We start from the raw sequence: 27,614 nt of genomic DNA on the forward strand, positions 1-27,614 counted from the left end.
TCTTCAGCAGTATTGTCTGTTACTAAGCTCAAAGCAAACAGAGGCTTGGAGGATGAGTGAGCTGGAGCAGTTACGGCAGGAAGCGGAGCAGCTTCGGGGTCAGATCAAGGTAAGACCTGATGCTTCCCTTGTCTTGATGCTTTAGTTCTGCTTAACACTTTTCCTTTAAAAAAAAAAAGCAGAGTGCAAATCATTGTACTGCAATTTAACCAGTTAAGTTCACTTAGGACAGTTCTAGGCACAGAATGTGCATCTTCTCAGGCAGCTAGCTTGGTAGTGCCACAAGACAATGGGTAGAGCAGAGTCAAAGCCCACGTCAGACATCTCCTCATCTGTGACCTCAAGGAGTTAACTGATCTGTGTCTGCCTTAGTTTCCTCATCTAGAAAATGGGTATAATAGTAGCACCTGCCTACCTTCCATTTACTCTCTATATACATTGTGTATATACTTGTTATTTCCATCTTGTCTCCCTCATTGGGATGTAAGCTGCTTGAAGGCAGGACTTTTTTTTTTTTTGCCTTTATTTGAATCCCTAACACTTAAGGCAGTTGTTAGCACACGACAGGGGCTTAATAAATGCTTGTTGATGGGGCAGCTAGATGGCACAGTGGAGAGAGTGCCAAGCCTGTAGTCAAGAAGATTCCTCTTTGTGAGTTCAAATCCATCCTCAGACACTTATTAGCTGTGTGAACCTGAGCCAGTCATTTAACCTTATTTGCCTCAGTTTTCTCATCTGTAAAATGAGCTGGAGAAGGAAATAGCAAACCACTCCAGCATCTCTGCCAGTAAAACTGCAAATGGGGTCACAGAGAGTCGGACATAAATGCTTTTTGACTGACTGACTACTCTGGGCTTGAGGCCCAACAAAAAACCTGAAACAAACCTGTTAAAGTGTAATTTTGATTCTGTAAGAAACCCTTACACATTCGTCATCTTAATGTAAGCCTCATCAAATGTCTGAGCCTCAAAGGACATGTTTAAGTAGGCACACAAGTGATTGTTAAGAGTTAAGGAATGATCTTGGGAGAAAACTGGTCATCATCTGAAGTCACTAATCAGCTTTCACCTGTGAAACAAATGCACTACTAAGTGAGATTGCTGTGGCACCTTTGGAAACCTTAGATGTGTATAAGGGACACTAAATACCATTCTCCTCCCATCCAGCAGAATGCTGCACACCTTCCTGTATCAGAAGAACAGAGAGCCTTCTTCTCTGCCCACTGCTGGCAGCTTGGCCTGTCATTCCATGACTGAGTTAGGAGGAGAGGTTCATTACATTAACTCAAAATCAACACAGTGAAATCCTGGCCAGGGAGCTCACCAGCAACTGGCAGAATTCCCTTGGCTATCAACAACACTTCTGACATACTGTTCTATTTCTTTTTGAAATGGTATGCCTGACATTGTTCATTTATGTTGAGGGAAAAAGATGCCAAGGGAAAAAACATTCATTTAGAGTGCCTTCTATAAAAATTTTAAAGAGTGCTCCTCTACACAAAGCCAGGTGTCCTCATCAGAGGTCAAGTTCAGAAAGCTCTTGACTGACCTCTCTACTTCTTCAGTAGTCACTATAGGAGTAAAAGACACTTTGAGATTTTTGTTGGCTATAAATTCTCATTAGTCAGCATTTTGCTTTGACTTCCAGAAAAGTTAGTGCCATCCTCTACTTACTAAGAGAAGTATTGTGTTTAGAATACTGATCATTTGAATACTACATTTGGAATGTTGTCTTCAATTCTGAGACCTCTGTGTGACTGGTAAAGCCTTTCACAAACTGGCTGCAGCCTATCTTTTCAACCTTGTCATACATTATTTCCCTTCATGCACTCTGTGTTCCAGGCAATCTGGCCTTCCTGTACAACACATAGGGCTTTCCATCTTCTGTTTCCATGCCTTTAGCCATTGACCAGTCTCCCATGCCTGACATGCACTTTGTCCTTATCTCTACCCCTTAGGATCCCTAGTTTCCTTCAAAATTTAGCTACAAGAGGCCTTTCTGAATCCCCTCAGCTGTTAGTACTTCTCCCTCAAAATTGCTTTGTATTTGTTTTGTAAGTCCTTACATGTTATTTCCCTGATTGAATTTAGCTCCTTGAGGACAGGGGATGTTTTCATTTCCCTCTTTGTATCACCCATACCTAACATATTAGTGGGAAAGGGAACTGGACATGATTTCATTGACTTAGGGAACTCTTGGTGAGGAAGCTCCCTCTACCAATTCAGGGTCTCTGTCACTTATTATCTTTGGGAGCTGCCTGGAGCACTGAAAGGCTAAGTAATTGCTACAGTCATGAGGCAAGTATAGGGCAGAGAGGGGATTTGAACTTGAGTCTTCGTGACTTTGAGGTCAACTCTCTGTCCACTGTGCCATGCTGCTCCTCACTTCGAACATAGTAGATGCTTAATAATGTTTGATATATTGGGTCCTGCATTTTAAGAAGAGTATCAGCAAATTCATCTGTTCAGTGATGGGTAGCTAAGATGTTAAAAGGACTCAAAACTGTATCATGAGGAACAGGTGAAGAAATGAGGGGTAGTTAGTATGGAGAACATATGCTATCTTCAGATGTTTAAAAATAACCAATAAAATAGATAAATCATTACCGGTTTTTAAAGAAGAAAGAGGAAAACCAAATTAAAATATCAAGAATGGAAAAGAAGAATTTTTAACAAATGAAGAAGAAATAAAGAGTATTATTAGAAACCATTTTGCCATATCATATACCAGTTAAGCTGGCAACTAGGAAATGGATGAATGGTTACAAAAATATAAATACCCAGGTTAACAGAACAAGAAATAAGGAATGTAAATAGCCCCAGTGTTAGAAAAGTTTTAAATAAACTGCCAAAGGAAAAATCCTTGGGTCCACATTCAGTGATGAACAAATTCTATCAAATGTTCAAAGAATAATTAATTTTAGTGTTTTACAGATGGTTTGCAAATAGTCTTGATACTGACTACTCTGGAGAATCAAACTGGAGAAAGAATACTATAGACCAAGATCCTCAGTAATCATTGATGCAAAAGTTTTAAATAAAATGTTATCAAAGAGACTACAGCAGCATATCACAAAGATTAAACTGTGATCAGATAGGATTTATACCAGAGATACAGGGTTGCTAAAATATTGTTGTTCAGTCATATCCAACCCTTTGTGACCCCGTTTTGGGCTTTCTTGGCAGTGGTTTGCCATTTCCTTCTACAGCTCATTTTACTGATGAGGAAACTCAGAAAAACAAGGTCTTGCCCAGGGTCACATAGCTTTTAAGTGTCTGAGGCCATATTTGAACTGAGGAAGATGAGGCTGCCTGACTTCAGACCTGGTACTCTATCCACTACACCACTTAGTTGTATAAAATTAGGAAATCTATAAACATAATTCACATTAATACCAAAAACAACAAAAATCATGTGATTATATCAGTTAAAACAGAAAAGACTTTTGGCAAAGCACAACACCCATTTGTTTAAAATTATCACTTTTTTCATATGATGGGGTATAAAGAACTAAAAATAATTGAAGTGAGTAATAACTTCAGCAAAGTTTAGGCTCTAAAATACATCTGAATAATAATGAAATTCATCTAGAAGAATAAAAGGTCAAAAATCTCGGGACATAATGAAAGACAAAGGGGGAAGAAAGGGAGCACCTCACAGTAGCAGCTTTCAAAACTGTATGACACCAGGGGAACAGCTTGGTGGCACAGTGGATAGAACCCTGGCCCTGGAGTCAGGAGGACCTGAGTTTAAATCTAGCCTCAGACACTTAATTGTGTAACCCTATTGCCTAGGGAAAAAAAAAACCAAACTATATGACAGCAGTAATCATTAAAACAACTGGGTACCAGTTAAAAAGTAGAGAGGTTGATCAGTGGAGCAGAATAGATAACAGCATGCCGAAAGAAATGGACTGAGTGGTGGCCTACACATGAAGACTGAAGCTACAGAGCCATGTTCTTACTGTGGGACAAAAACTGCAGGAAACACTGGACAGCAGTCTGGCAAAATTAGGATTAGACAAAGACCTTATGTCATGTGCCGGGATAAGCTCAAAATGGGTACATGTCCTAGGTAAAAAAGGTTGTATCATAAACCAATTAGGAGAAAAAGGAAGGAATGATCTTTCTGTTTTGTGGATGAGGGGATAGTTTATGTCCAAAGATTAGAGAAGACAAAACAGACATCTTTGTTTACATAAAATTAAAAAGTTTTTGCACAAACAAATCCAGTGTAGCTGACATTAGAAGGAAAGCACTTAACTGGGGGAAAAAAAAATCTTTTACCAAGTTTCTCTGATAAAGGCATAAGTTTCAAGATATATAAGAAACTGACTCAAATTTATAAAAATAAGAGCCTTCCCTAGTTGACAGGTGCTCAGAGGATATTTATTAACAGGTACTTCTCAAAGGAAGAAACCTAATGTGTCAATACTCATATTTTTTTAAATGTTCCAAATCACTAATAATAAGAGAAATGCAATTTAAAGTAATTCTGAGGTTCTACCTCATACCCCTTAGGTTGGCAAAAGTGACAAATGTTGAAATGGCTACAGGAAAACAGTTACTGATGCACTGTTGATTGAATTATGATACCACCATTGGTACAGCCACTCTGGAAAGTAATCTGGAACTATGCCCCTGTATTTACCAAATTGTCCATGCCTTTTGACTGAGTGATAGCTCTACCAGGGCCTATACTCCAAAGAGAGCAAAAAAAAGGCAATAAGGTTAACAAGCAGGCACTGTGCTAAGCACCAGGGATATAAATACAAGCAAAAAGACAGTCTCTGTCCCCAAGGATCTTAGAGTCTAATGGAGGAAAACATCATACAAAAAGACACTGGAGAGTTTGGTTTGGGGGCAGGGGTGTGTATGTGAAAGTAATCCGAAAGGAACTTATCAGTAGAAGAAGAGGACTGGCAGAAAGCTGTTCCAGAGTAAGAAGACCATAGGGGCTGGTGGATGTTACACAGTGAGACTCTAGCTGAGGCATGAAGACTGGAAGACTGAAAAGTCAGAAACACAGGAGGAGGGGCAGCTAGGTGATACAGTGGATAGAGCTCGAGCCTAGTAGTCAGGAGGACCTGAGTTCAAATCTGGGCTCAGCCACTTGACACTTACAAGCTGTGTGACCTGGGCAAGTCACTTAACCCCGATTGCCTCACCAAAAAAGCCAAAAAAAAGAAAGAAAGAAAAAAGAAAACAGAAACACAGGAAGACAAGGTCCTATTTGAACAAAAATATTTATAGAAACTTTTTTTGTAGTAGCAAATTACTGGAAACTAAGGGGTGCCCATCATCTGAGGAATGGCTGAACAAATTATGGTGTATGAATTGTAATAGAATACTATTGTACTGTAAAGAATGAAGGAGGAGATGATTTAAGAGAAACCTGGGAAGACTTGAATGAATTGATGCAATATGAAGGGAGCAAAACCAGGAAAGTTTCTCTTATAGCATCAGTATTATAAAAATGAATAATTCTGAAAGACTGAACTCTGATCAACACATTGATCAAAATGATTCCGGAGGACTAATGATGAATCCTGCCCACCTCTTGACAGAGAAGTGATGCACAAATGTGCAGACTAAGACATGTTTTGGGGCATGGCCAATATGATAATTTATATGGGAGTTTGTTTTGCTTATATGTTACAAGAGTTTTTTTTTGTTTGTTTTGTTTTTTTTTCCCCAGTAGGAGAGAGAAAAGCTTGATAATTGACAGAGAGAAGAGGGAGGAGGAAGACAGCATGGATAACTTTAGAAAATGAGATTTCTAGGGCAGCTAGGTGGCGCAGTGGATAAAGCTCTGGCCTTGGAGTCAAGAGGACCTGAGTTCAAATTTGATCTCAGACACTTGATACTTAATTAGCTGTGTCACCCTGGGCAAGTCATTTAACCCCGATTGCCTCACACTAAAAAAAAAAAAAAAAAAAAAGGAAAGAAAGAAAGAAAGAAAATGAGATTTCTTATCCTACTCTGCAGGAAAATAGGGATAAGAGAAGGTGGGGGAGATAGAAGGGAGGGCAGATTAGGGGAAGGGGTATTCAGAATGCACACTGTCTGAGGGTGAGGGGATGGATGAGATGGGGAGAAAATTTGGAACTGAAAGTGAATGTTGAAAACTAAAGATAAATAAACTTTTTTTTAAAAAGCTAAAAAAAAAATAAAGAAAATGAGACTCTTTCAGTTGAATGATTTCAGGTTAGAAGCCAGAAGCAAGTAAAAGCACCTCGTGTAGATTAATTTTTTTGAGTTTAGCCATGAAAGGAAATAGAAATATAGGATGATAACTTAATGGGATAATTGGATCAAGTAAAGGTATTTTTTAAGAATGAGGGATACATGGCCATGTTTGTAGGCAGCATAGAAGCAATCAGTAGATGCGGAGATTGAATTTTTCAGCGTTATGACACTAAATGGGTCTGCCTTGGCAAAGAGAAAGGCCACCTCTTTGGGTAAGACAAAGGTGAAGGAGGAAAATGTAGGGGAAGCTATATATGAGTGATGTGATGAGGGGAAAGAGGGAGAGTTTTGTGCAAATGGACTTAGAAGTGTATGTGTGTGTGTGTGTATGTGTGTATTATGATGCATTTTCTTCAGGTTGGGGAAGGAGTATCATAGGAGACTTGAAAGAAAAAAAAAGGTTTGGAATAGTCACTGGTGAGTGGGATAGTGAGTTGATTAAGGAGGTGTAAGAAGTTTGCTTTGTCACAGTGAGGGCCTAGTTGAGATTATGTGTCATAAATTTTAGTGAACTTGGCCTATTTTTTCCAGCCTCATTTTTTCAGCACCATGTCACCAGGAGGAAGGTCCCCAGATCTTTTTCAAATGAATGGCTGCCTAGCTTTTCCACAACCATCTTTTCAACTTGATATTTTTGGAACCCAAATGCAGGACTTTACATTTTTGCCTATTATATTCCATCTTACTAAATTTGGCTTGGTGTCCTGACTCTGCCTTCCAGTGTGTTAACTCTCACTCTTGGGTTTGTGCCATATGCATATTTAATAAGTGTGCCCTTTCATTGTTTTTGTTTACTTTATTGTGATTATTATATAAATTGCTCTGAATTCATCATATTTGTTATTTCTTATGAAACAATAATATTCAATTCCACCACAATTTGTTAAATCATTCCTCAATTGATAGGTACTCATTTGTCATATCTTTGCTGTCAGAGAAAGTGTTGTTCCCTTCTCAGCAATGTAAGGATCTAAGATATCTCCAAATGTCTCATGGTGGAAAATGCTATCCACATCCAAAGAAAGAACTATGGAGTTTGAATGCAGATCAAAGCATATGATTTGCTCTTTTTTCTTCTTCTTCTTTCTTTTTTCTTTTGTTTCTTCTTTCTTGTGGTTCCTTCTGTTGGTTCTAATTCTTCTTTACAACATGACTAATTGTGAAAATATGTTTAATAGGAATGTGTATGTATAGCCTATATCAGATTGCACACTGTCTTGGGAAAGGAGGTGGGGAGGGAGGGGGAGAAAAATTTAAAACTCAAAAGCTTATGGAAATGATTGTTGATAAATCAAAATAAAATAATTAACAAACAAAAAAGAAAAGAAAATGTGTTATAAAATGTTTTGTGTGTGTGTATATATAGATATATCTATATCTATATCTATATATATCACCTAATTATTGAGAAGTGATAGGATCATAAAATTAGATCTGGAGGAGACCTTAGAGGCCATCAAGTTCAGTTCTCTCATTTTACATATAAAGAAACTGAGGCCGAGTGACTTGCCCAGAGTCACATAGCATGTAAGTGTCTGGAACAGGATTTGATCTCAAGTTTTCCTGACTCCCAAGTACAGTACTCTATCCTCTGTACAACCTAGCCATGTTGGCTTTTTGTGATTGATGCTTCCTAGTTGCTTACTAACTGTCCTTTTAATAATATGTTACGTAATTGCTAGGAATTAAAGCCTAGCTCACTGAACTAGACTCTAGTCTCTCCTTTTTTTTTTTTTTTTTTAAACTGGAATGATTGCCTTTCTCCAGATCTTTGGTACCTCTCCTGCTCTCCCTATCTTTTTTTTTTTTTTAAAGAAAAAAAACTCCAACTTTTATTAAAAGTTATGAAAAGCTTTGCTTTATGTTACTGTCATTTCCCAATAACTCTTCTTCACTCCACCCCCTAGTCCTTTTTTGTAACAAAAACAGTGAAGCATAGCAGATTTACCATACTGGCCATGTCTGAAAAATGTGTGTCTTTTTTTTTTTTAAGCACCTATAGTCTTCCACCTTTCTGGCCAAAAAGCTGGAAACATGCACATCCGACCTCTTAGGCCACAGCTGGTCACTGCATAAGTCAGAGTTCTGAAGTCTTTCAGTGTCGGTTTTATTTACATTACTGGGATCATCATGTAAATTATTCTGGTCTCTTTACTTTGCATTAGTTCATGCAAGTAGCCAGGTTTTTTTTTTTTTTTCTGAATTCTTCATATTTTCCATTTCTTTTTTTTTTAATTTCTTTTTTCTTTTTTTTTTTTTTAAAGTGAGGCAATTGGGGTTAAGTGACTTGCCCAAGGTCACACAGCTAGTATGTGTCAAGTGTTTGGTCTGAGGCCAGATTTGAACTCAGGTCCTCTTGACTTCAGGGCCAGTGCTCTATCCATTGTGCCACCTAGCTGCCCCCTTTCCATTTCTTAATAGTGAAATTCTATTCTGGTATATTTTTGTATACCATAGTTGGTTTAACCATTCCTCCGATTAATGGTTACTAACTGTCCTTGAAGTGCTTTGCTCAAAATTTATTATCAAAGTATATATCAATATATCAAAGTATAAGGACCACATTCTGATTGCTTTTTATTAGGTGTATGACCACATATAAGGCATTTTACCTCTAAAGTCTTCTCCAATTCTAAAGCTATGATACTACAATCCTGTGACCTCACATTTACTGCAAAGATTCACCCTCCTACTCTCAATTAACTGTGTTATTTCTAATTCTGAGCTGCATTAAAAAAAATTTTTTTTATTCTAACTCTAGAACATTTCTACCCAGAGCAGAACACAGAGAGTTCTGTATGAAACTGAATTTCCTTTTCACACCACCTGATTTTTTAAAAAGTGTATCTTTCATATTACTTTCAAAACTGCCTTTCTTGTCTGTTTCATTCTTAACTTCCTTCTTTTCTCATCTGTACATTTAAAAAAATATTATAATAGCTTTCTTTTTTTTTTTTGGCATTACTATTACTAGTTTCTCCCTGCCCCCCAAGTAAAACCTGAGGGAAAGATAGCCGGGGTGGGAGAAGGAGAACATGTAAAACCAGCAAAATCAAGCTAAATGGACTCACAGAATGGCCATGCCCCAAAATGTATCTCTTTGTACCTGGAATCCTTCCTCTCTCTGTCAGGATGTGGAAGCGGGTTTCATCCGAGGTCCTCTGGTGACACGGTTGGTCATTACACTTATCAGAGTTCTTGAATGTTTCAAGGCATTGCTCTCGTTGTATAAATTGTTCTGCTCATTCCACTGTGAGTCAGTTTATGCTACCCAGGGATTCACTAAATATCTCCTTTGCCATCTTACAGTACAATAATATTCCATTACATTCCTACACATAGGAATACACAAATGTGTACCCAAACACACTTTGTGTAACCATTCCTCAGCTAAGTCGAAGGCACCCTCTTAGAAGCTAGTTCTTTTCTCTTTTCCTTAGTCCACCCTTCAAGATCAGGAAGTTGTTTTGCTTGTGACCCTTCCTTTCCCAGTATCTTCCTCTGTCTTAACCCCTGCCTCTCCATCTTCACTGGTTTCCCTGTTTCCTTTCATGTATTTCTACAGCAGCTGTGTGGGTTTATTTAGATAGGAGAGTGGTTCATCTGATGCCCATTCACTTTTATTCTTTCCTTTATGTTTGTATCCTTTTCTTCTAACATAACCTAATGACGAGAAATAGCAAGTTTTACCCCTTTCTTCCTTGTTTTAACACTAGTATATTCCTCTTCCTACTTTCCTTTTTAAAACCCTCAAAAACAGTACCAGTTCATCCCCAGGACCTCTGCTTTTCTTATTTAACACTCCCAATGCTCTTTAAAGACATCAAGGTTATGAAGGGACACTTATTTCGTCTCCCTCCATTAAAATGTTAGTACAACACCATAAATATATTGCCCATAAATATGTTGCCCATAAATATACCTGTCTAGGTTTCTCTGGACTTTTGTGTTTGTATTTCAGAGATCCTATTCAGCTGTGGTCTTTTGATAAGAAATACTTGAAAGTCCTCTGTTTTATTAAAGGTCCATTCTTTCCCCTTGTGGGAGTAGACTCAACTTTACAAGTAAGTTATTCTTGGTTATAAGTTTATCTCTTTTGCCTTTTTGGAATATTCTGTTCTAAGAACTCCTCTCATTTATAGTAGAAGTTTACCTAGGTTTTGTGTGTTCTGGACTATGTATGGTTCCTTGGTACTTGAACTGCTTCTTTCTGGATGTTTGTAGTATTTTTTTTTTCTTTGATGTGAGAGCTCTAGAGTTGAAATTCCTGGAACTTTTCCTTTTGGAGTTCCTTTAAGAGAATGATAGATACATTTATTCTGTTCTTGTTTGTTTGCTCTTTGGCTCTGATAAATCTGGGCAGTTTTAAAGTCATGGTTTTCAGAGAGTCCAATAATTAATTCTTAAGTTATCTCTTGAACAATTTGCCAGATCGCTTGTTTTTTATATCAGATATCTTACATTTTCTTCTATTTCTTCATTCTTTTTATTTTGTTCTAATTTTTTTTTTTTTTTGCTGTCTTGGGGAGTCATTCATTTCTTTTTGGTCTGTTCTAGTTTTCAAGGAGCCCATTTCTTGGATAAAGTTTGTGACTCTCTCTTCGAAACTACTTATTCCCCTTCCAGTTCTATTCTAGAGATTTTATTTAATTTTTTAAATCTCTTACTTCATTTCTTCAGGTATTTATGTAACTCCTGTGGAAAATTCATTTTTTTCCTTTGAGTCTTTGTTTACAGTTGATATGGAGTTAGAGTTACAATAATTTTTTTAAATCTCTTTTGGTAATTTCTTTGATGCATTCAACTTTAGGTGCTGAATGGAGGGATTTGTGCTAGGTCAGGCTTTGTACCCTGCTGCACATTTGGGAAGGGTTATTGGCCCTGAGTGGTCCTGACCTGAATCCTTGTGCTGACTTCTCTGACTTCTGTTTACCAGGATTAGGCTCCCTTGGATCTTTGAGGTTCAGAGAACTACATCTTCCAGGCTCTCTCTGGACCTTGGAGCCATTGGGCCTAGGGAGGCCTTGTCCATGTGCTGTGGTAGCTGGTCTTTGCTCCTGGGGCCACCAAAACCCCATATTAGAGGTTTCTGATTACCCTGAGGTTTTGTGATATAATTGTATGGAGCCAAGTGGCTTTACAAAGTGTGAAAACAAAGTTATTTTCTTGACTTTTAAAATTATCTTCATATTTATAAAGGATATTAATGAGAACCTTTTTTCTTTGATGTTTGAACTGCTCAACGATCTTAACTGCTTCTAGGAAGAAACAAACAGAAGAGATCTCAATACAGTAATCTACAATTGAGGCTTATCAGTAAGAATAAGCCTGAATACGATGTATTTATTTGGTGCCATTCACTTAAGTTTCAGGAAAAACAAATTAAGAACAATCTCTTATTTTAGTTCATTGTTAAACAACAGTATTATACAAAGTGTAAATTTTAATTCTGTTCAGTAAAATTGACCTTTTTCAAAACAATTAAAAATGTGGTCTAAATTAATTTTAAATATGTGTTTTTCTCTTAGGATGCTAGGAAAGCATGTGGTGACACAACACTCAGTCAGGTAAAATATTATTTCTTAATATTCCCTTAATTATGTGTGACAAGTTGGCATTGAAAGAAAAAAGTCATCCTTACTTTAAACACCATGTAGGTCAAATTGCATGCGTGCTAAAAGACTAATAGATGCTACATAAAGTTATAGAAAATGTAAATGCAATAAAGGCATACTCTGCCTAACATCCTTAATTGTTTCAGAGAAATAGGATGTAAAATGCAATGATATTATAAGGGGTTCAGAGAGAGGCTGCTGCTGCTGCTGCTGCTGCTGCTGCTGCTGGACATGAAATGTGCCTCTGAAGTGCAAGGCAAATTTAGTATATCTTTCAATTATTAAATGAAAAAGGTAACAAAAGATTATTTCGAGGAGGGGTCCAAAAGCTTAACCAGCCTTCCAAAGCAGGATCCATGACACCAAAATAGTGAACCTTGGACTAGATGTTTTTGGTTTTTTTTTTTTTTAGGTTTCTTAAAGCTCCACTGACATAAGATTCTGCCATTCAATTTAAATCTTTAGTGAGCAGACCAATGGCTTCAGAGCAGGGCTTCAGTTATTACAGTAAGGTTTGATGGTGATATATTAATGATGGTAGTATGAAATTAAATTTTATGTGGGTGATGTTAATGTAGGATACGACTATATAGATCTCTCCTTAAGTAGTTCTATATTCCTTTTAGAGACCTGGTACATTAGATTTGTGGTTTCCTTTGCATAAAGCATTAAAGCTTTAACAGAACTTCATCTGTAAAATCATGAGGATGGATAAAATGATGAACTCTTAAGGTTCTTTCTAATCCTAAGGTCCTATTATTTTGTTAATATTAAAATATTTTCTTGGTAAGACAAAAAATTATTCTTTTAGGCCATTTTCTGTCACTTCAGTTTAGTAAAAAAAAGTTATGATTAGTTGTTTATAAAGCTTTATAACATTGGCATTATATTATGGACTATAATTCTATGTGAAACCTGGTTTTATCCTCTGATCACCTACTTCTAAATTTTTGTTAATGATTCAAGATTAAGATTGGTGAGTATTAATTTAGGTTAATATTCTGCAAAAGGAGTTGAATCAGTCACAGTTTATCATGTTTTTTGAGTAGAAACAATATAGGGTAATGTACTGAGCGTTGTATTGGTCATTATTAACTCTGCCAGTAACTAGCTCTGTGACCTTGGCTCAATGAGTTACACCTTCTGTGCTTTATTTCTAAAATGAATGGTCTGGACCAGAAGATCTTGAAATCAATTCCAGCTTTTAAAAAATTTCTGTGATCTTTCTTTGGATATTGTTGATAGAAGCCTTCTCTGTGGAATAATTTCCCATAAAGTCCGTACGGTTGTAGGATTAAGATATTTAAGTGTTCCTGATTTAATTTAAGTTCAAACTATCCTTTTAAAATCTTTGTTTAAAATCTTTGCTGGGTAGGGAGAAAAGAGGGACATATGTGGAAAAGTTTGTTGTTAGCACTTAGAATTACTTTTAAGATAAATAATAATTTTCTTTTTTTCTTTCTCAAGATGACAACAAGTCTAGATTCTGTGGGAAGAATCCAGATGAGAACAAGGCGTACACTTCGGGGTCACTTAGCTAAGATTTATGCCATGCACTGGGGATATGACTCAAGGTTTGTACACTTGCAGTTTTCAATGTTACTGACAGAATGAAGTTGAGAATCATTGTTCTGATTTCTTTTTTGATAATAAAAATTTGAATATATTCAAGTGGTGTTTAGAACAATTGGAAGATAACACATACACTGTGCAAATTAATTTCCCCTTCCCTGAAAATCTTCATTGATGTTTTGAAAAGCTTTGGCTGATCTAGTAAACTTAATTCTCAACAAATTACATTATTTTAATTATATCCGAGCACTGGCTGGGTTTTTTTGTTTTCAGGAATCCATAGCTGCTGTTACCATAAAGTTAAAAAAGAATAAAACAAGGTATTAATTAGATGTCATTCTTATTTCCTGGTATGTATGTAAGATTTTTAGGCTTGCCATTTTACTTACAATTTGTATCAAATTTATTTTTCACTAGAAACAAGAATAGCCTATATTTTTGAATAGTTCTTTATATTAACATATGCTATGTAACTAATGTGAAACTTTCCCCTAAATGTATGGTTTCTTTTAGGCTACTAGTCAGTGCTTCCCAAGATGGAAAACTAATCATTTGGGATAGCTATACAACAAATAAGGTAGGGTTGCTTCTCCAGGTTCTTTTGTTTTGTTCTTGGGTTTGATTTGCCTTCTACTAGTTGTTTCTTCCATTTTACTTTTCAGCTTTAAATATTATTTTAATTTGCTTCCAATGAATTTAATTTACTTCTGAGAGCAATTTGGAATATTAATTAATGTACTCCTTAAGACTTGGCTTAAATTTGTGAATGTTTTGCCTCTTCTTTTCTTCTGCAATCATGGAAATTATTTCAGCATGATTACTTTTGCAAATGATGTTCAGATTTCAAATTTAAACTTAGGAATAGACCATTTAATATAAAATTTAGCTTTTTAAAGGCCCTTCCAATAGTTTGACAACCCTGGTTTTCTTGATTTTGTTTTATCTGGGTTTTACTTTACAAATAAATTTGTAGGCATATTTTGACATCTCTATCTAAATTTGAGGCATTAAACATTGATGTGGAAAACACTGATTTCTTAAATATCACGTACAGTTATATAACGTGTGTTCTTTGAGAATAGCTTTCAAGATACCATGTTATGCCAGAACTTCTTTATAGAGGTTTAGATTGACTTTGGAAAATGCACAAATCTGAAATCCTAGAAAATGAACTCCATTCTGGACATCCTGTGGAGAGGCAAATGACTTCTCCTTGGTTTCACTTCAGCCTCAGAAGGAAGTGACCTGCACTTGCAGGCTAACTTGCAAACATCTGATGCGGGGTCTTCTCAGGGCCAAGATACAGATATTGTAGAAATTATATGTAGTAAATAGCTATAGCTGGTATAAGGGTATAACACTAATAACACCAAGATTAATGGATTTTGAACCCCCTGCGGCTCAGTTAGGATCACATTGTTTCAGCCCAAGTCAGCTGTCTTGCATGTTACTTCATGTTTGGGCACGAGGATGGATTAACATAAATCTGTGACTGTGGCTAGTGAGGAGTAGCATCATTTTTTTTTTTTTTACATTTAAAGGATTATTATTAAAATTGTATGAAACTAATAGCTATAGAATATTTCCTTTCCCTGTTGCCTAATGTTGTGGCTGAGGAAATAATTCCTTCCCTTATATGTAATATTTCTTTCATCTACAGCCCTATGCATGCTTTGTTCTTTATTCTTTAAATGATCTAGTTTTGTTTTGACTTTTAGTTCTTACAGAACAAATCAAAATTTAACATTTGCTATTTCTAAAATACCACCACTGGGGTTTTGCAAACACACACACCCACCTACCCATGATTTTCCTAGAGAAATAGCTTTATTTTATTGCATTTTTAAGTGTTTATGTTAGTACTCAGTTTTCTAGCAGACTTTGCAGGCTTTATGTAAAAGGGGTGTAGAGAATCATCTAAGTAGAGGGAAAAATGGGAGCCTTGTTTCAAAGATCTTTGATCATGAGAAAATAATAACAATTTATAGTGGCTGCTTTTCTTTCCTTTTTTGTTCACTTTTCCCTCAAATATTTTCACTTTAGCAGTTTGAGTCTTGGGTTATATTTAATTTTGATGTTAATAATATTTGCTTAAGAGTTGAGCAGATCTAAAAACAATGATAACTGTTTTTAAAAAATGAATGTGTTATTGATGCTTTGATATATCTTCTCAAGATGCATGCCATTCCTTTGAGATCCTCCTGGGTGATGACCTGTGCTTACGCTCCCTCTGGGAATTATGTTGCTTGTGGTGGTTTGGACAACATCTGTTCCATCTACAACCTGAAAACCAGAGAAGGCAATGTGAGAGTGAGCCGGGAGTTGCCAGGCCACACAGGTGAGCTACATGCATTATACCTATGCTTGTCCAGTGTGACCCTTTTCCTGGCCTTGGGCCTATTCTGTCATTGTTATGAGCTGTCGTATAGCCAGCAATTAAGTGGCACGGTGGATAGTGTTGGGCATGAAGTTAGGAAGATTCATCTTCTTGAATTCAACAGACTAGCTGTGTGATCCCAGGCAAGTCACTTAACCCTGTTTGCCTCATTCCCTCATCTTTAAAAAGAACTGGAGAAGGAAATGGCAAACCACTTCAGGGTCTTTGCCAAGAAAACCCCAAATGGGTTCACAGAGAGTCAGACACAACTGAAAATGACTGAACTGCTTTGGTGAGCACAGGTGTAAGCAAAATTTGGACTTAGCTGGCTGCAGCATTAGTGCTAACTGGGTGAGGAAGCAGAAATTGTTTGGTATTGTGGGAACCTTTAGCTTTCTGATAATTGGAAAAATAGGACCTTTGGTGTTCAAATTTGATTTCTGAATTTTCTACTGTCATGTAGCACTTTCAGGCCATTAGCAACTGTGTACAGCTACTAAATCAGAAATTCATAGTGGTTATCCAAATTAAGGATTCTTTGTAATGAGATAGGTCCTTGTTAACTTGGTTCTAATTTTTAATAGGAGTACTATAATGATTATAAATAATTTTTGGTTAGCAATATTTACTAGGTATATTTAACCATCTTCATTCATTTGCAAACGGTATAGATTTTTCCAGATACTTTGATATTAAAAGAATGTTTACCATTGAACACTGCTGTAGCAGGCTGTAACCCTTTTGTATTTGTTACCATTGTATATGCACTCAATTTCTGAAAGAATGATAACATTTTCAACTTTGCATATTGCAGGCTATTTGTCCTGCTGCCGTTTCTTAGATGACAACCAAATTGTTACAAGTTCAGGAGATACAACCTGGTAAGTCTGTGTAAGAAGAAAACTGATTAAAGAAGAAAAATTATACATTTAAAGATGGATAATGTATAGGTATTTTCATTTGTTTTTCTACAGTGCTTTATGGGACATTGAAACTGGCCAGCAGACCACCACATTCACTGGACATACTGGAGATGTGATGAGTCTCTCTCTAAGTCCTGACATGAAAACTTTCGTTTCTGGTGCTTGTGATGCCTCTTCTAAACTCTGGGATATCCGAGATGGAATGTGTAGGCAGTCTTTCATTGGGCATGTGTCAGATATTAATGCTGTCTGTGTAAGTGAATGGTGTCACTACAGAGAATTTACCATACTGTGTATAAATAGTCTTGCATTCTAATTTTCAAAGTCATCTGCTTTAAATTATATTTACAAAATGTTGTAATACAGTATTCTTAAGATCTAAGTCCTCAAGGTGGAACCATGGTTCATTATCACAGACATTGGCTTACCTGCAGATAAACCATGTTTTTATCTTAAACAGTCTAGCGGAATATATTGGTTTGGAAAAACAAGTAGTCCTTTGAGGTATTTCCCAACTATATTATTATATGAGAAGAATCAATACTATCTCTTTGAAACTTGAGAAATAAATAGGCCAAGCAGAAAGACATATAAGGATGCTTCAAAAGGAAGAACAGCAATAAAAATCCTAACGGGAAAAAAAAAGTTCTCTTTTATTTAGAAAAGAAAAATCTCAAATAGAAAAAAATTAGCCTAGATTAAAAATTCCTAGTAATCTAATCTACCAGGATTGATTATGTGTTATGCCTATGACTAATGATCCATTATCAAAGAATCACAGAATTTCACAGTTAGAAATGAACTGTTGGGCCATTTAGTCCAGCCAAAAAGGTGGCCCATTCCACTGTTAGAAAGCTCTCATTTGATAGTGTTTCTTTGCATTGAGAATAAATTTGCCTTCTTATAACATTAGAATCAGCTCACAGTTTCACCAATAGTAGTTTATATTAGTGTCCCAGTTTTTCCACATCCCCTCCAATATTTGTCATTTTCCCCTTCTATCATTTTAGCCAATCTTATGGGTGAGAGATGATATTTCAAAGTTGTTTTAATTTGCATTTCTCTAATCAATAATGATTTAGAGCATTTTTTTTTTCACAACTATATATACCTTTGATTTTTTCATCAAAAAACTGCCTGTATCTTTTGACCGTTTATCAATTGGGGAATGACCCATATTCTTATAAATTTGACAAAAAGTTCTCTATATATTTGAGATTTAAGACCTTTATCTGAGAATAAATTTTCCCCCCAATTTTCTGCTTTCCTTCTAATCTTGGCTGTGTTGTTTTTATTTGTACAAAACCTTTTTAATTTAAAAATTATCTATTTTACATCTCACAATGTTTTCTATCTCTTATTTATTCATAAATCCTTCTCCTTTTCATAAGTCTGATAGGGTCTTGTGTTCCATGTTCTTCTAGTTTTCTAATGGTATTTCCCTTTGACCTAGCAATAGCACTATTAGGTAATTTCTAAAATATTTATAGCAGTTCTCTTTGTGGTGGCAAAAACTGGAAATTGAGGGGATGCCCATCAGTTGGATAATGGCTTGTCTGCCAAGAGAGATAGTTTTATTACCTCATTTGCCCATTTTGATTCCTTCAATTTCTTTTTCTTCCATTACTGATATTACTAGCATTTCTAATACAATATTGAATAATATTGGTGATAATGGGCATCTTTGTTTCACTCCTCAGCTTACTGGGAAGGCTTCTAGCTTATCCCTATCACAGGTAATGCTTACTAATAGTTTTAGGTAGATGCTCCTCACCATTTTAAGGAAAAATCCATTTATGTCTATGCTTTCAAGTGTTTTTAATGGGAGTGAGTGTTGTATTTTGTCAAAAGCTTTTTCTGCATCTATTGATACAATCATGATTTTTATTACTTTTGTTATTGATATAATCAATTACATTAATAGTTTTCCTTATGTTAAACCATCTCTGCATTCTTGGTATAAAACCAACTTGGTCATCATGTATAATCTGTGTGACATATTGTTGTGTAGTATCCTGGCTAGTATTTTATTCAGAGTTTTTGTGTCCATATTCATTAATGAAATTGGTTTATAATTTTCTTTTTCTATTTTTGCTCTTCCTAGTTTAGGTATCAGCCCATATTTGTTTCATAAAAGGAGTTTGGTACAATTCCTTCTTTGCATATTATTCCACTAGCATGATTTTCAGTGGAAGATATTAGAAGCTTTCCCAGCAAATATAGAAACAAAAATGCCCATCTTCCCCCTATCATTTGATGTAGTTTTAGAAATTCTCACAGCAGTAAAACAAATTAAAAGACATGAACATGAGCAAAGAGGAGACAGAATTTTTGGTATTTATTAGTGGACATGATGCTTTACTTAGAAAACTTGAGGGTAACTAAAGAAACTGGTAGAATTGATTAGTGGTTTTAGTAAAGTAGCAGGATACAAAATAATTTCGCAGAAATTGAGAGCATTTCTGTAGAGGCATGACAATAAAAAGAAAGAAACAGAGGAATCTCATTTATACTAACAAAATATATAAAGTATCTGAGAGTTAACCTACCAAGACACTTAAAATATGTATAAATACAATTTTAAAACTCTCATTAGACATAAAAGATTTGAATAATTGAAGTTATTACTCATGTTTGGGCCACCTCAGTATACACCTCAGTATAATAAAAACTATGAGTAAGTTAATCAGCTGACTTGATTCTACGCCAGTCAGACCACCAAGGAGCTATTTCACAAAGCTGGACAAAATAATAACACAATTCCTTCGGAAGAATGAAAGGTCTAGAATCTGAAGGGAAATAATGGTAAGACATAGGACTGAAGGAAAGCATAGCACTTCTAGATCTCAAACTATATTGTAAAACAGTAATCATCCAAACTCTTTTGTTTTAGCTTTTTGAAAAAAAGAATAAATCAATTAAACAGTGTAGAAAAACAAAACTAAGAAAAAAAATTGTACGCGTAAACACCGTGTTCAGTGAACCCAACAGTGTGAGCTGTAGAGAGAAGGGTTCTCTGTTCAACAAGGACTCCTGAAAAAACTGTCCTTAGCTTCTCTCCCAGCACCAGCTCATTATAAGCTTTAGTTCTGCTACTCTTCCACATTTTTGTATCTGTCACTGTCCTTGCTTCCATACTCTTTATATTTCAAATCTAAGTTGATGGGTGAGGTTTCTATATCTCCACAATCCGTTTCTTCAGATAATGCATGTTTTTTCTCATCATCAGATATTTCTCTTATATCTTCAGTATTTACTTCATCTTGAGATTTCCCCATTCCTTATGAGTAGACTTCCCCTGTAGAACTGAACTCTTTGGAAGCCTGATTCTCTATCCTCTGAGCTATTTGAAATCTTTTCTCACTAAATCCAGGATTTATGTCAGTTTGTGTCTAGCTTTCCTTCTCTTCTGTTCACTTCCTTCCTTTTCTTCTCTACAAACTCTAGTCAGCATAATTTGTAGTTTATGATTGTGATAGAACACTATTGTGCCATAAGAAATGACAAGCAAGATGGTTTCAGAAAAACCTGGGGAGGTGATGCGGAGTGAAGTGATCAGAACCAGGAGAACATTGTCCACAGTAAAAGCAATGTTGTGTTGATCATCATTTGTGAAAGACGTAGCTACTTTGATCAAGACAATGATCCAAGACAGTTTCCAAAGGACCCGTGATGAAAAATGCTGTTCAACTTCAGAGAGAAAACTGATGAACTCTTCTGAGTACAGATTGAAGCATACTTTTTTTTAAAACTTTCTCTATGTTTCTTGCTTTTTATTATTGTGGGTGCTTTTTTTTATTTTGGCTTTTTTTTTCTTTTTGGTAACATGGTTAACATGGAAATATGTTTGCATGAAAAGTAAACAGACTACAGTAAGTCAGCAAATATTTATTAAGCATTTGCTGTTTGCTAGGCACTGTGCTAAGTAATGGGGATTCAAAAAAACCCCAGCAAAAACACAGTCTCTACTTTCAAGGAGTTCACATTCTAATGGAAGAGACAAGATGCAAATAACTATGTACATACATACTCTAGGAGGGAGTGCATACTTGTCTTTAGGTTCCTATCAGTTCTAACAGAGCAATCAGCTTGTCCTTGGCAAAAATCAGATCTAGGATAGAATTTACACTTATTAGTGTACCTTTGAAGAAAAAAAAAACTGCCGTTAATGCAAATTAGGAAGGTATTTGCTGCTCTGCTTTTGGCAGAGATAACCCAGATGTCTGAATAATTGAAGCCCCCATTGACACTATGAGGCCTATGAGGTTAAATTTGCCTCCTTGCTTTAGAATTTCTGGTAAATCTTACTTTTCTAAACTGGATTCTAAACTGGATGAATGATTTCTTTCTTGGAATTTGTCTACTGTGTTTCTTGAGTGTCTCCACTGCCATTCTTCTACCTTCATTGTACTTACTGTTTATGATAAGTAGCCTGGTGATTGTGGGCAGTTCCCTTTTCCTTTCCCTTTCAATGTAAAACTCTTTTGATTAGATTTGCAAATACCTTTTTAAAGAGTATCTTACTCTTTACTCAGTGCTTTTCTTACAACATTCTTGTGAAGCAGGGAGGGGAGGTGTCATTCTCATTTTACAGAAGTGGAAACTGAGCCAGAGGGGAGTGTAATGACTAGGCATATGCATTCTTAACCAGACCTTGTTAGATGTACTTCATCCCTGGACAAGTGCCTGTCATTCCTGTTTTCTAACCTGTGGTTCAGAAATCCAGATCTTAATTCTCATTATACTATCTCTTCTTATCTACTATCTATCTGTCTTATGTACTCTTAACTATCTTCTTACTGTCTCATATGTTCACAGATTGCTTTTCCTTGATAAAATTACCCTTTGTGCTTCTGAGATCTCCAGTTACTTGCTCAAGCTTTTGTAATCTGTCAGTGCTTTCTAGGTTCCATATCAGTATCATAGAAAAAATAGAAATTCTTTGCTGTGAACTTATTTACCCCTTCACTGTGTCTCAAAACCCCTTGACATCATTCCCTACTCTTTCCTCCTTTATCTAAAGTAGATGGCCTTTTCCCCCACCAAAGCCCATCTTCCTCCATGCACACTGGATCCTTTTCTCTCTGCCATTTCCTCCACCAGATTGTCTCAGTCACACACACTTTCATTTTCAGATTGTGCATAGGGAACATTGAGCTTATAAGACTGAGCAGATTATCAAGTCAGGGGCTGAAGTGAGAAAAGTACCTATGACAGAACCTTATTGAACCCTGCCAAGGAACCTGGAATGGATGAAGACCCAGCAAAGAGTGATCCGAGAGGTGGCAGGGGAACCGTGAGACAGCAGAAGTGCCCTGAAAACACAAAAAGAGCAGCTCTCCTTCGGCCAGTCTGGCCTGAGTGGTCATCAGGCATCACTAACTTCCTACTTGATATTTCAAAAAGCACGCTCAAAGCAGAATTCATTGTCTCTCCCTCCAAAACCGAGCCCTGGGCAGCTAGGTGGTGCAGTGGATAGAGCACTAGCCCTGGATTCAGGAGGACCTGAGTTCAAAAACAGCTTCAGACACATAACACTTACTAGCTGTGTGACCCTAGGCAAGTCACTTAACCCCACTGCCTAACCAAAAAAAAAAAAAAAACAAAACAAAACCGAGCCCTTTTCCAAATTCTCCTATTGCTTGTTGTTTGGTTAGTTATTCTCTCCTTTGTCCCACATGTTGGCCATTTGCGACACCTTGCCAGTTCTCCCTTGACATCATCTTCACATCTGACCCCTCCTTCCTACTCACAGGGCCACCGCCTTCATTCTGCTGTCATTGCCTCTTGCTTGGAGGATGACAGACAGTGCCCTCCTAATTGGTCTCCCTGCCTTCAGTTTCTCCCCACCCCAGTTCATCCTCCACATAGATGACAGAGGGGTTTTTGCTTAAGCATGGATCTGACTGTTATGCCCCCAATTAATATACTCCAATAGCTCCCCATTAGTTCCTCTTTTGGCTTTTACAACCCTACACAACCTACCTACCTTTCTATCCTCATTATACATCACTTTACTTCTTGACCTCTGTGGTCTAGCCAAATGGTCCTTCCTGTTTCCCTGTGCCTGGAATGCACTCCTTTCTCCTCTTTGCCACATGGAATTTCTTACTGCCTTCAAGACTTAAGTCAAGTGCTGCCTTCTACATGAAGCCTGTTCTGATCCTTCTAGCTGCTTGTGCCTTCCTTCCCGAAACTGCCTTGTATTCATTGTGTACTTATTCTGTTTGTACATATTTATTTATATGTTTTTTCTCCCAGGATAATGGAAATGAGTGAAGAGACTTTCATTTTTGTCTCACCACCTAGAAGAGTATCTAGCATATAGTATTGGGTCTTAATGCTCAATTGATGTCATTTGTACCTGTGTGATAATCATCTGTTTTGACAAGTCTTGGGAGATTCTCTTTTAGGTCTTTGATACATGCCCTGAGAAGCAACAGACATATCTATTACTGTTTTCTGGTCAACAGATAGCTGTCTCCTTACAGCTACAGCTATGTCCTGATTGGTGTGAATAATGAATCCCATGAAGTGATCATATGTATCTCAATTCACACTGTTCAGAGTTAAAATTGTGTTAAATATGGCAACGGGTCCCAGCCCAGTGTAAATGCAATGAAAAAAAAATTTTAATAAGTTTTTATTTGTTTATTAAGGTCCTTGAACCAATCAGCACTTGCAGTAACATTGTTAATCCTCCAACAATAGTAGGATGACATTGATAAGAAAAGGCATACTGTCTTTAAGACAGTTTGTACTACATATAGAAAATTCAGGTTTTGGTAGTAAACATGGAGGAAAATATGAAGGTTTTTTTTTATGTTCAGATGTTTATGTATCCAAATATATGATTAGTAGAAAGAACCTAGAAAAGTACTATCTAGTCAAAGAAAATGATTAAAGGGACATTTTCAGATGACTCTGCGAAGACTCCTAAGAATTGAGCAAAACCAGGGCAATTTATACAGTAACCACAATATTGTAATAATGAACATCTTTGAAAGCTCTTTAAGAACCTGATCCTTGTAGTTACCAACCTAAATTCTAGAGGTTCAATGATGAAGCATGCTACCCATTTCCTAACAGAGGTGATAGATTCGAAGTGCAGAATGTGATATGTTTTTGGGCATATGCTATATGGAAATTTGTTTTGTTTGACTCTGCATATTCTTTTTGCCCTTCAGGAGTTAGGGGGTGGAGAGAGAGAGAATAAATTTTTGTTAATTGAAAAAAAAAAAAGATGATCTAGAAATGTTAGCCTGTCTTCTTGACACCTAAAAAGCATATAAAGTAATGTGCTTTAAACCAAACTAAACATTCATTTTTGTTTCATAAGATTAAATCTTGAACTTGTTTTTAGTATTATCCCTAGCAAGTAGATTATCTTCATTAGACTGTGTGGTATTTTTAATATGAAACAGCAAATTCTCAAATGCATTCTCAAACTAAAGTCTGCTTTCATGTCCAGGTCTGCATATGGCACTTTAAAAGTAAGTAGCCTAGTGCAGTAACCATTATGGGCTCATAAAAACCATCTCCTGGGGGAAGAATCGAAGTTGCCTTTCTTTCCAGTTTATTTAGAAAGCCCTACCCTTTATTTTCTTCCTTCTCTTTGCTGCTATCTTATTCGTATGTGAATAAATGAAGTCTGCTGCTTATAAATACTCTATTCCATTAAATCACTTTATGGCAGATAGGCAGGAACCAATTATAAAAGAGATTTGTTTTGTTAATGTCTAAATTTTTATCTAAATCTGACAAACTCCTCAAGTTTTATTAATAATGAGAACCTATACAGTAATAGGTGAGTTGTAGATACTGGCCAATACTGGCCACTTTCACCTGGAAGTAAAAGAAATACTGTTGAAATACTCTTGAATCCAGGCCCAATATTCTCCCTTAGCTTTCATCTCTGACCATCATTAATTAACTTTATAAATATGCAAGCATTATTTGGTTTACCTTTCTAAAAAGCAGCAGGGTTTACATTGAAGCTGTGTAATAGCTGTTCATTTCCGGGAATTATTGCTAGCCAAGCCTAATCACATACAAAATTGGATTCACCGTCTTTGTCATCTGCCCTAAGGGGAGGGCTTTGCATTTGTTTTTGTTAAAGCTTTATGATTGTTTTCTATGATAACTCTTTGAGGCCTTTCTGCAGGTTTACGAATTTAAGATTTTAAAATATTTATCTTGAATTTCTTGGATTGAAGTGTTTAATAAAAGCCATGAGATTTCTCCTTCTCCCTAATAATTATTTCTGGATTCTCTTTTCAGTTCTTTCCTAATGGGCATGCTTTTGCCACTGGCTCTGATGATGCCACTTGCCGACTCTTTGACCTTCGTGCAGACCAAGAGTTGATGATGTATTCTCACGATAATATCATCTGTGGAATCACTTCTGTCGCCTTCTCAAAAAGTGGGCGCCTCTTGCTAGCTGGTTATGATGATTTTAACTGTAATGTATGGGACACGTTGAAAGGAGAACGTGCAGGTTCGTAAATATTTTTAGAGTAAGTTTTCCTTTTCTGTGAACAAGTGAGTTGGATGAGGTACATCAACTTCTAAAATTCTTTCCAACTCTAAATGTACATCCTGTAATCTTTTTATCCCCAGCACTTTGCACAGGGCTGTGCACATGGTAGGTGTTTAATAAATTTTTAATTGAATTGAATAATGGGGCCCTCAGTGTGACCCTGATGAGGTGGTCTTTTTTGCCAAAACAGGTCCGTCTCTATGTCCTCTTGATCCCATCCCCTCCTGTCTCCTCCAAGCACTTTGTCTTAGGCCTTTTTCACTAGAATCTTAGTGATCTCATCAACTCTCATGGGGTCAGTTATCTCTGTGCAGGTGATTCCAAGATCTGTATACCCAGCCCTGATCTCTCCTGAGTTCTATAATCCCATGTCACCAGTTGCCTGTTGGACATCTTAAACGATTTGTCCTATAGGTATCTCAAATTCAACATGTCCAGAACTATTCATTACTTTTACTCCCCCTCCCAAACTTTCCCATTTCTCCATTTCCAGTTACCCTCCTCCCACTCAGCCAGGCTCAAAACCTCTGTGCCATCCTTCATCTGTCACTACCCACTCTTCATTCCACATGTCCAGTGTGTTGTCACAGACACCATTCTAATCCAGGCTCTTGTCCCCTCTCACCTGAGCTATTATAATAACCTAACTAAGCTCCCTTCGTCAGGCTTCTCCTCACTCTGCCCCATCTCATCATCTGCCAGGGATTTTCTTAAAGCATGGGTCTTCTCATGAGAATTAAATGCAAAATCTTCTCTTTGACATTCAGACAACTCCCCTGCCTGGCTCCTTCTACTCTTGCCTTTCCTTCACATAGTCCACAGGCCAGTTCTACTGATCTACTTTCTGTTTCTCAGCCAAGATGCTCCATCTCTTGACTCCGTGCCAGAGATGCTGTCCTCTCTCACCTTTGCCTCCTGGCTTCCTTCAAATCTCAGCTCATCCTGCCTTCTGCAGGGCTTCCCTGTCCCAGGGATCTAGATGGGTGACAGAGCATTGGCATGGATTTCCAAGGGGGAGGGTGCTGCGAGATGGTGACAGAGGATCCTTTAAGTATCTGTGGGGAGCCCAGAGCCTCCTGACCTGACCCCCTCCTCTAGGCCACAGGTCTAAGAGAAAGACCCAGAAGAAGAGGGGAGACCAAAGGTGAGGGGCCAAGGTGGCAGAGCCCCAAGGGGAAAGATGACAATATGGGCAAAAGTAGCGGGGGACAGGAACTTCTGCGGGGGGATAGTCTCAATTTAGGGATGAGAGAAACAATGTAAGGAGGGATGGAATTTACTTCTTGACTGCTTGCTGTGGATCGATCGGGCCCTGTGCCGATTGCTGGGAATGCAAAGAGAAGCAAAAACAGTCCCTTCCATTCTGATGGGGGAAGACAGCACGTAAAACAGGAGCTGAAACAGAACCAGCTAAATGCCAAGTATGGCGGATTAAACTGACCAAGGGGTTCTCATTAGTATCCTTGTAGGAAGGTTCCATGGTGTTTGCCAGGATACAGGAGGAGGGTCAATGGCAGCAACATTCAAAGAGTGAAGGGAAGCCCTGGGCATCTCTTGTCTCTGTGGCTTCCAGCAGGGCAGTACCCAGGATGCTCCCATCAGTGTTTGATTATTCATACCAAAAGGGAAGGACTTTTTCCATTTATAGTTTGTTTTTGTTCACAAGGTGGTAGATACTATTACAGTAAATTCACAGGGCTGTCATTTTTATGGAAATAGTATGTAATACTTTTTTTATGATGGAGATATGTTGAAATTCTCCATATTTTTCAATTTTAAGCTTTTTTAGGTATAGCTTCTAATTCTTTTTCCCTTCCTTATTCTTTTAGGTGTCCTTGCTGGCCATGACAACCGTGTCAGCTGTCTAGGTGTTACTGATGATGGCATGGCTGTAGCAACAGGATCTTGGGACAGTTTTCTTAGAATCTGGAATTAACTGGGTTGTAATGTTTTACATTCTCCGTTGAGATCTGGAGAGATCAATGCTGCAGCCTGTAGCTGTGAAATAACATTTCTACCTTGTATTTGCAGGTGAAGTTTGGTTTTTTTCCTAGTCACTATTACACACACACACACACACACACACACACACACACAAAGGCTTTCTGTAAACTAGAAGAAAATAAAGTGAAGGAGGGGGGGAGGGGGGACCAGTGTATAACATCATGGTGACAGAAAAGTAAATACAGATCCAGTTTTGTTTTGGGAAATTTGGTTAACTTGATCTGAGGAATTTCTGCTTGTGCTCAAAGTCTGCTAATTCTGTATCTTCCTGGTATGAAACAGAATGCACACACTATTGCAGCCTCTCCTGTAACATTTGTCAGTCTGTAAAATATG

The 27,614-nt window shown here is 37.1% G+C and overlaps 1 protein-coding gene across 1 annotated transcript; it reads left to right on the forward strand.

Moving 5' to 3' along the window:
• GNB4 (G protein subunit beta 4) lies at positions 1–27,387 on the forward strand. Its single transcript, XM_027875844.1, has 9 exons — positions 1–109; positions 11,777–11,815; positions 13,331–13,437; positions 13,949–14,012; positions 15,611–15,773; positions 16,627–16,693; positions 16,787–16,988; positions 25,016–25,232; positions 27,104–27,387. The coding sequence occupies exons 1-9, from the start codon at positions 53–55 to the stop codon at positions 27,208–27,210; spliced, it is 1,023 nt and encodes a 340-aa protein (XP_027731645.1). The 5' UTR covers positions 1–52; the 3' UTR covers positions 27,211–27,387.
• Positions 27,388–27,614: the final 227 nt, after the last annotated feature.

This window comes from Vombatus ursinus, unplaced genomic scaffold, assembly GCF_900497805.2.
Source record: "Vombatus ursinus unplaced genomic scaffold, bare-nosed wombat genome assembly UNPS02014810.1, whole genome shotgun sequence".
Taxonomy (NCBI): domain Eukaryota; kingdom Metazoa; phylum Chordata; class Mammalia; order Diprotodontia; family Vombatidae; genus Vombatus; species Vombatus ursinus.

What these genes read in the sequence shown, in the direction of transcription:
- GNB4 (XM_027875844.1), top strand. Translation starts at nt 53, where the DNA reads ATGAGTGAGCTGGAGCAGTTACGGCAGGAAGCGGAGCAGCTTCGGGGT. An exon ending in AGCTTCGGGGTCAGATCAAG is followed by an intron (nt 110 to 11,776) that starts GTAAGACCTGAT and finishes TTTTTCTCTTAG; the next exon opens with GATGCTAGGAAAGCATGTGG. An exon ending in ATAGCTATACAACAAATAAG is followed by an intron (nt 14,013 to 15,610) that starts GTAGGGTTGCTT and finishes TATCTTCTCAAG; the next exon opens with ATGCATGCCATTCCTTTGAG.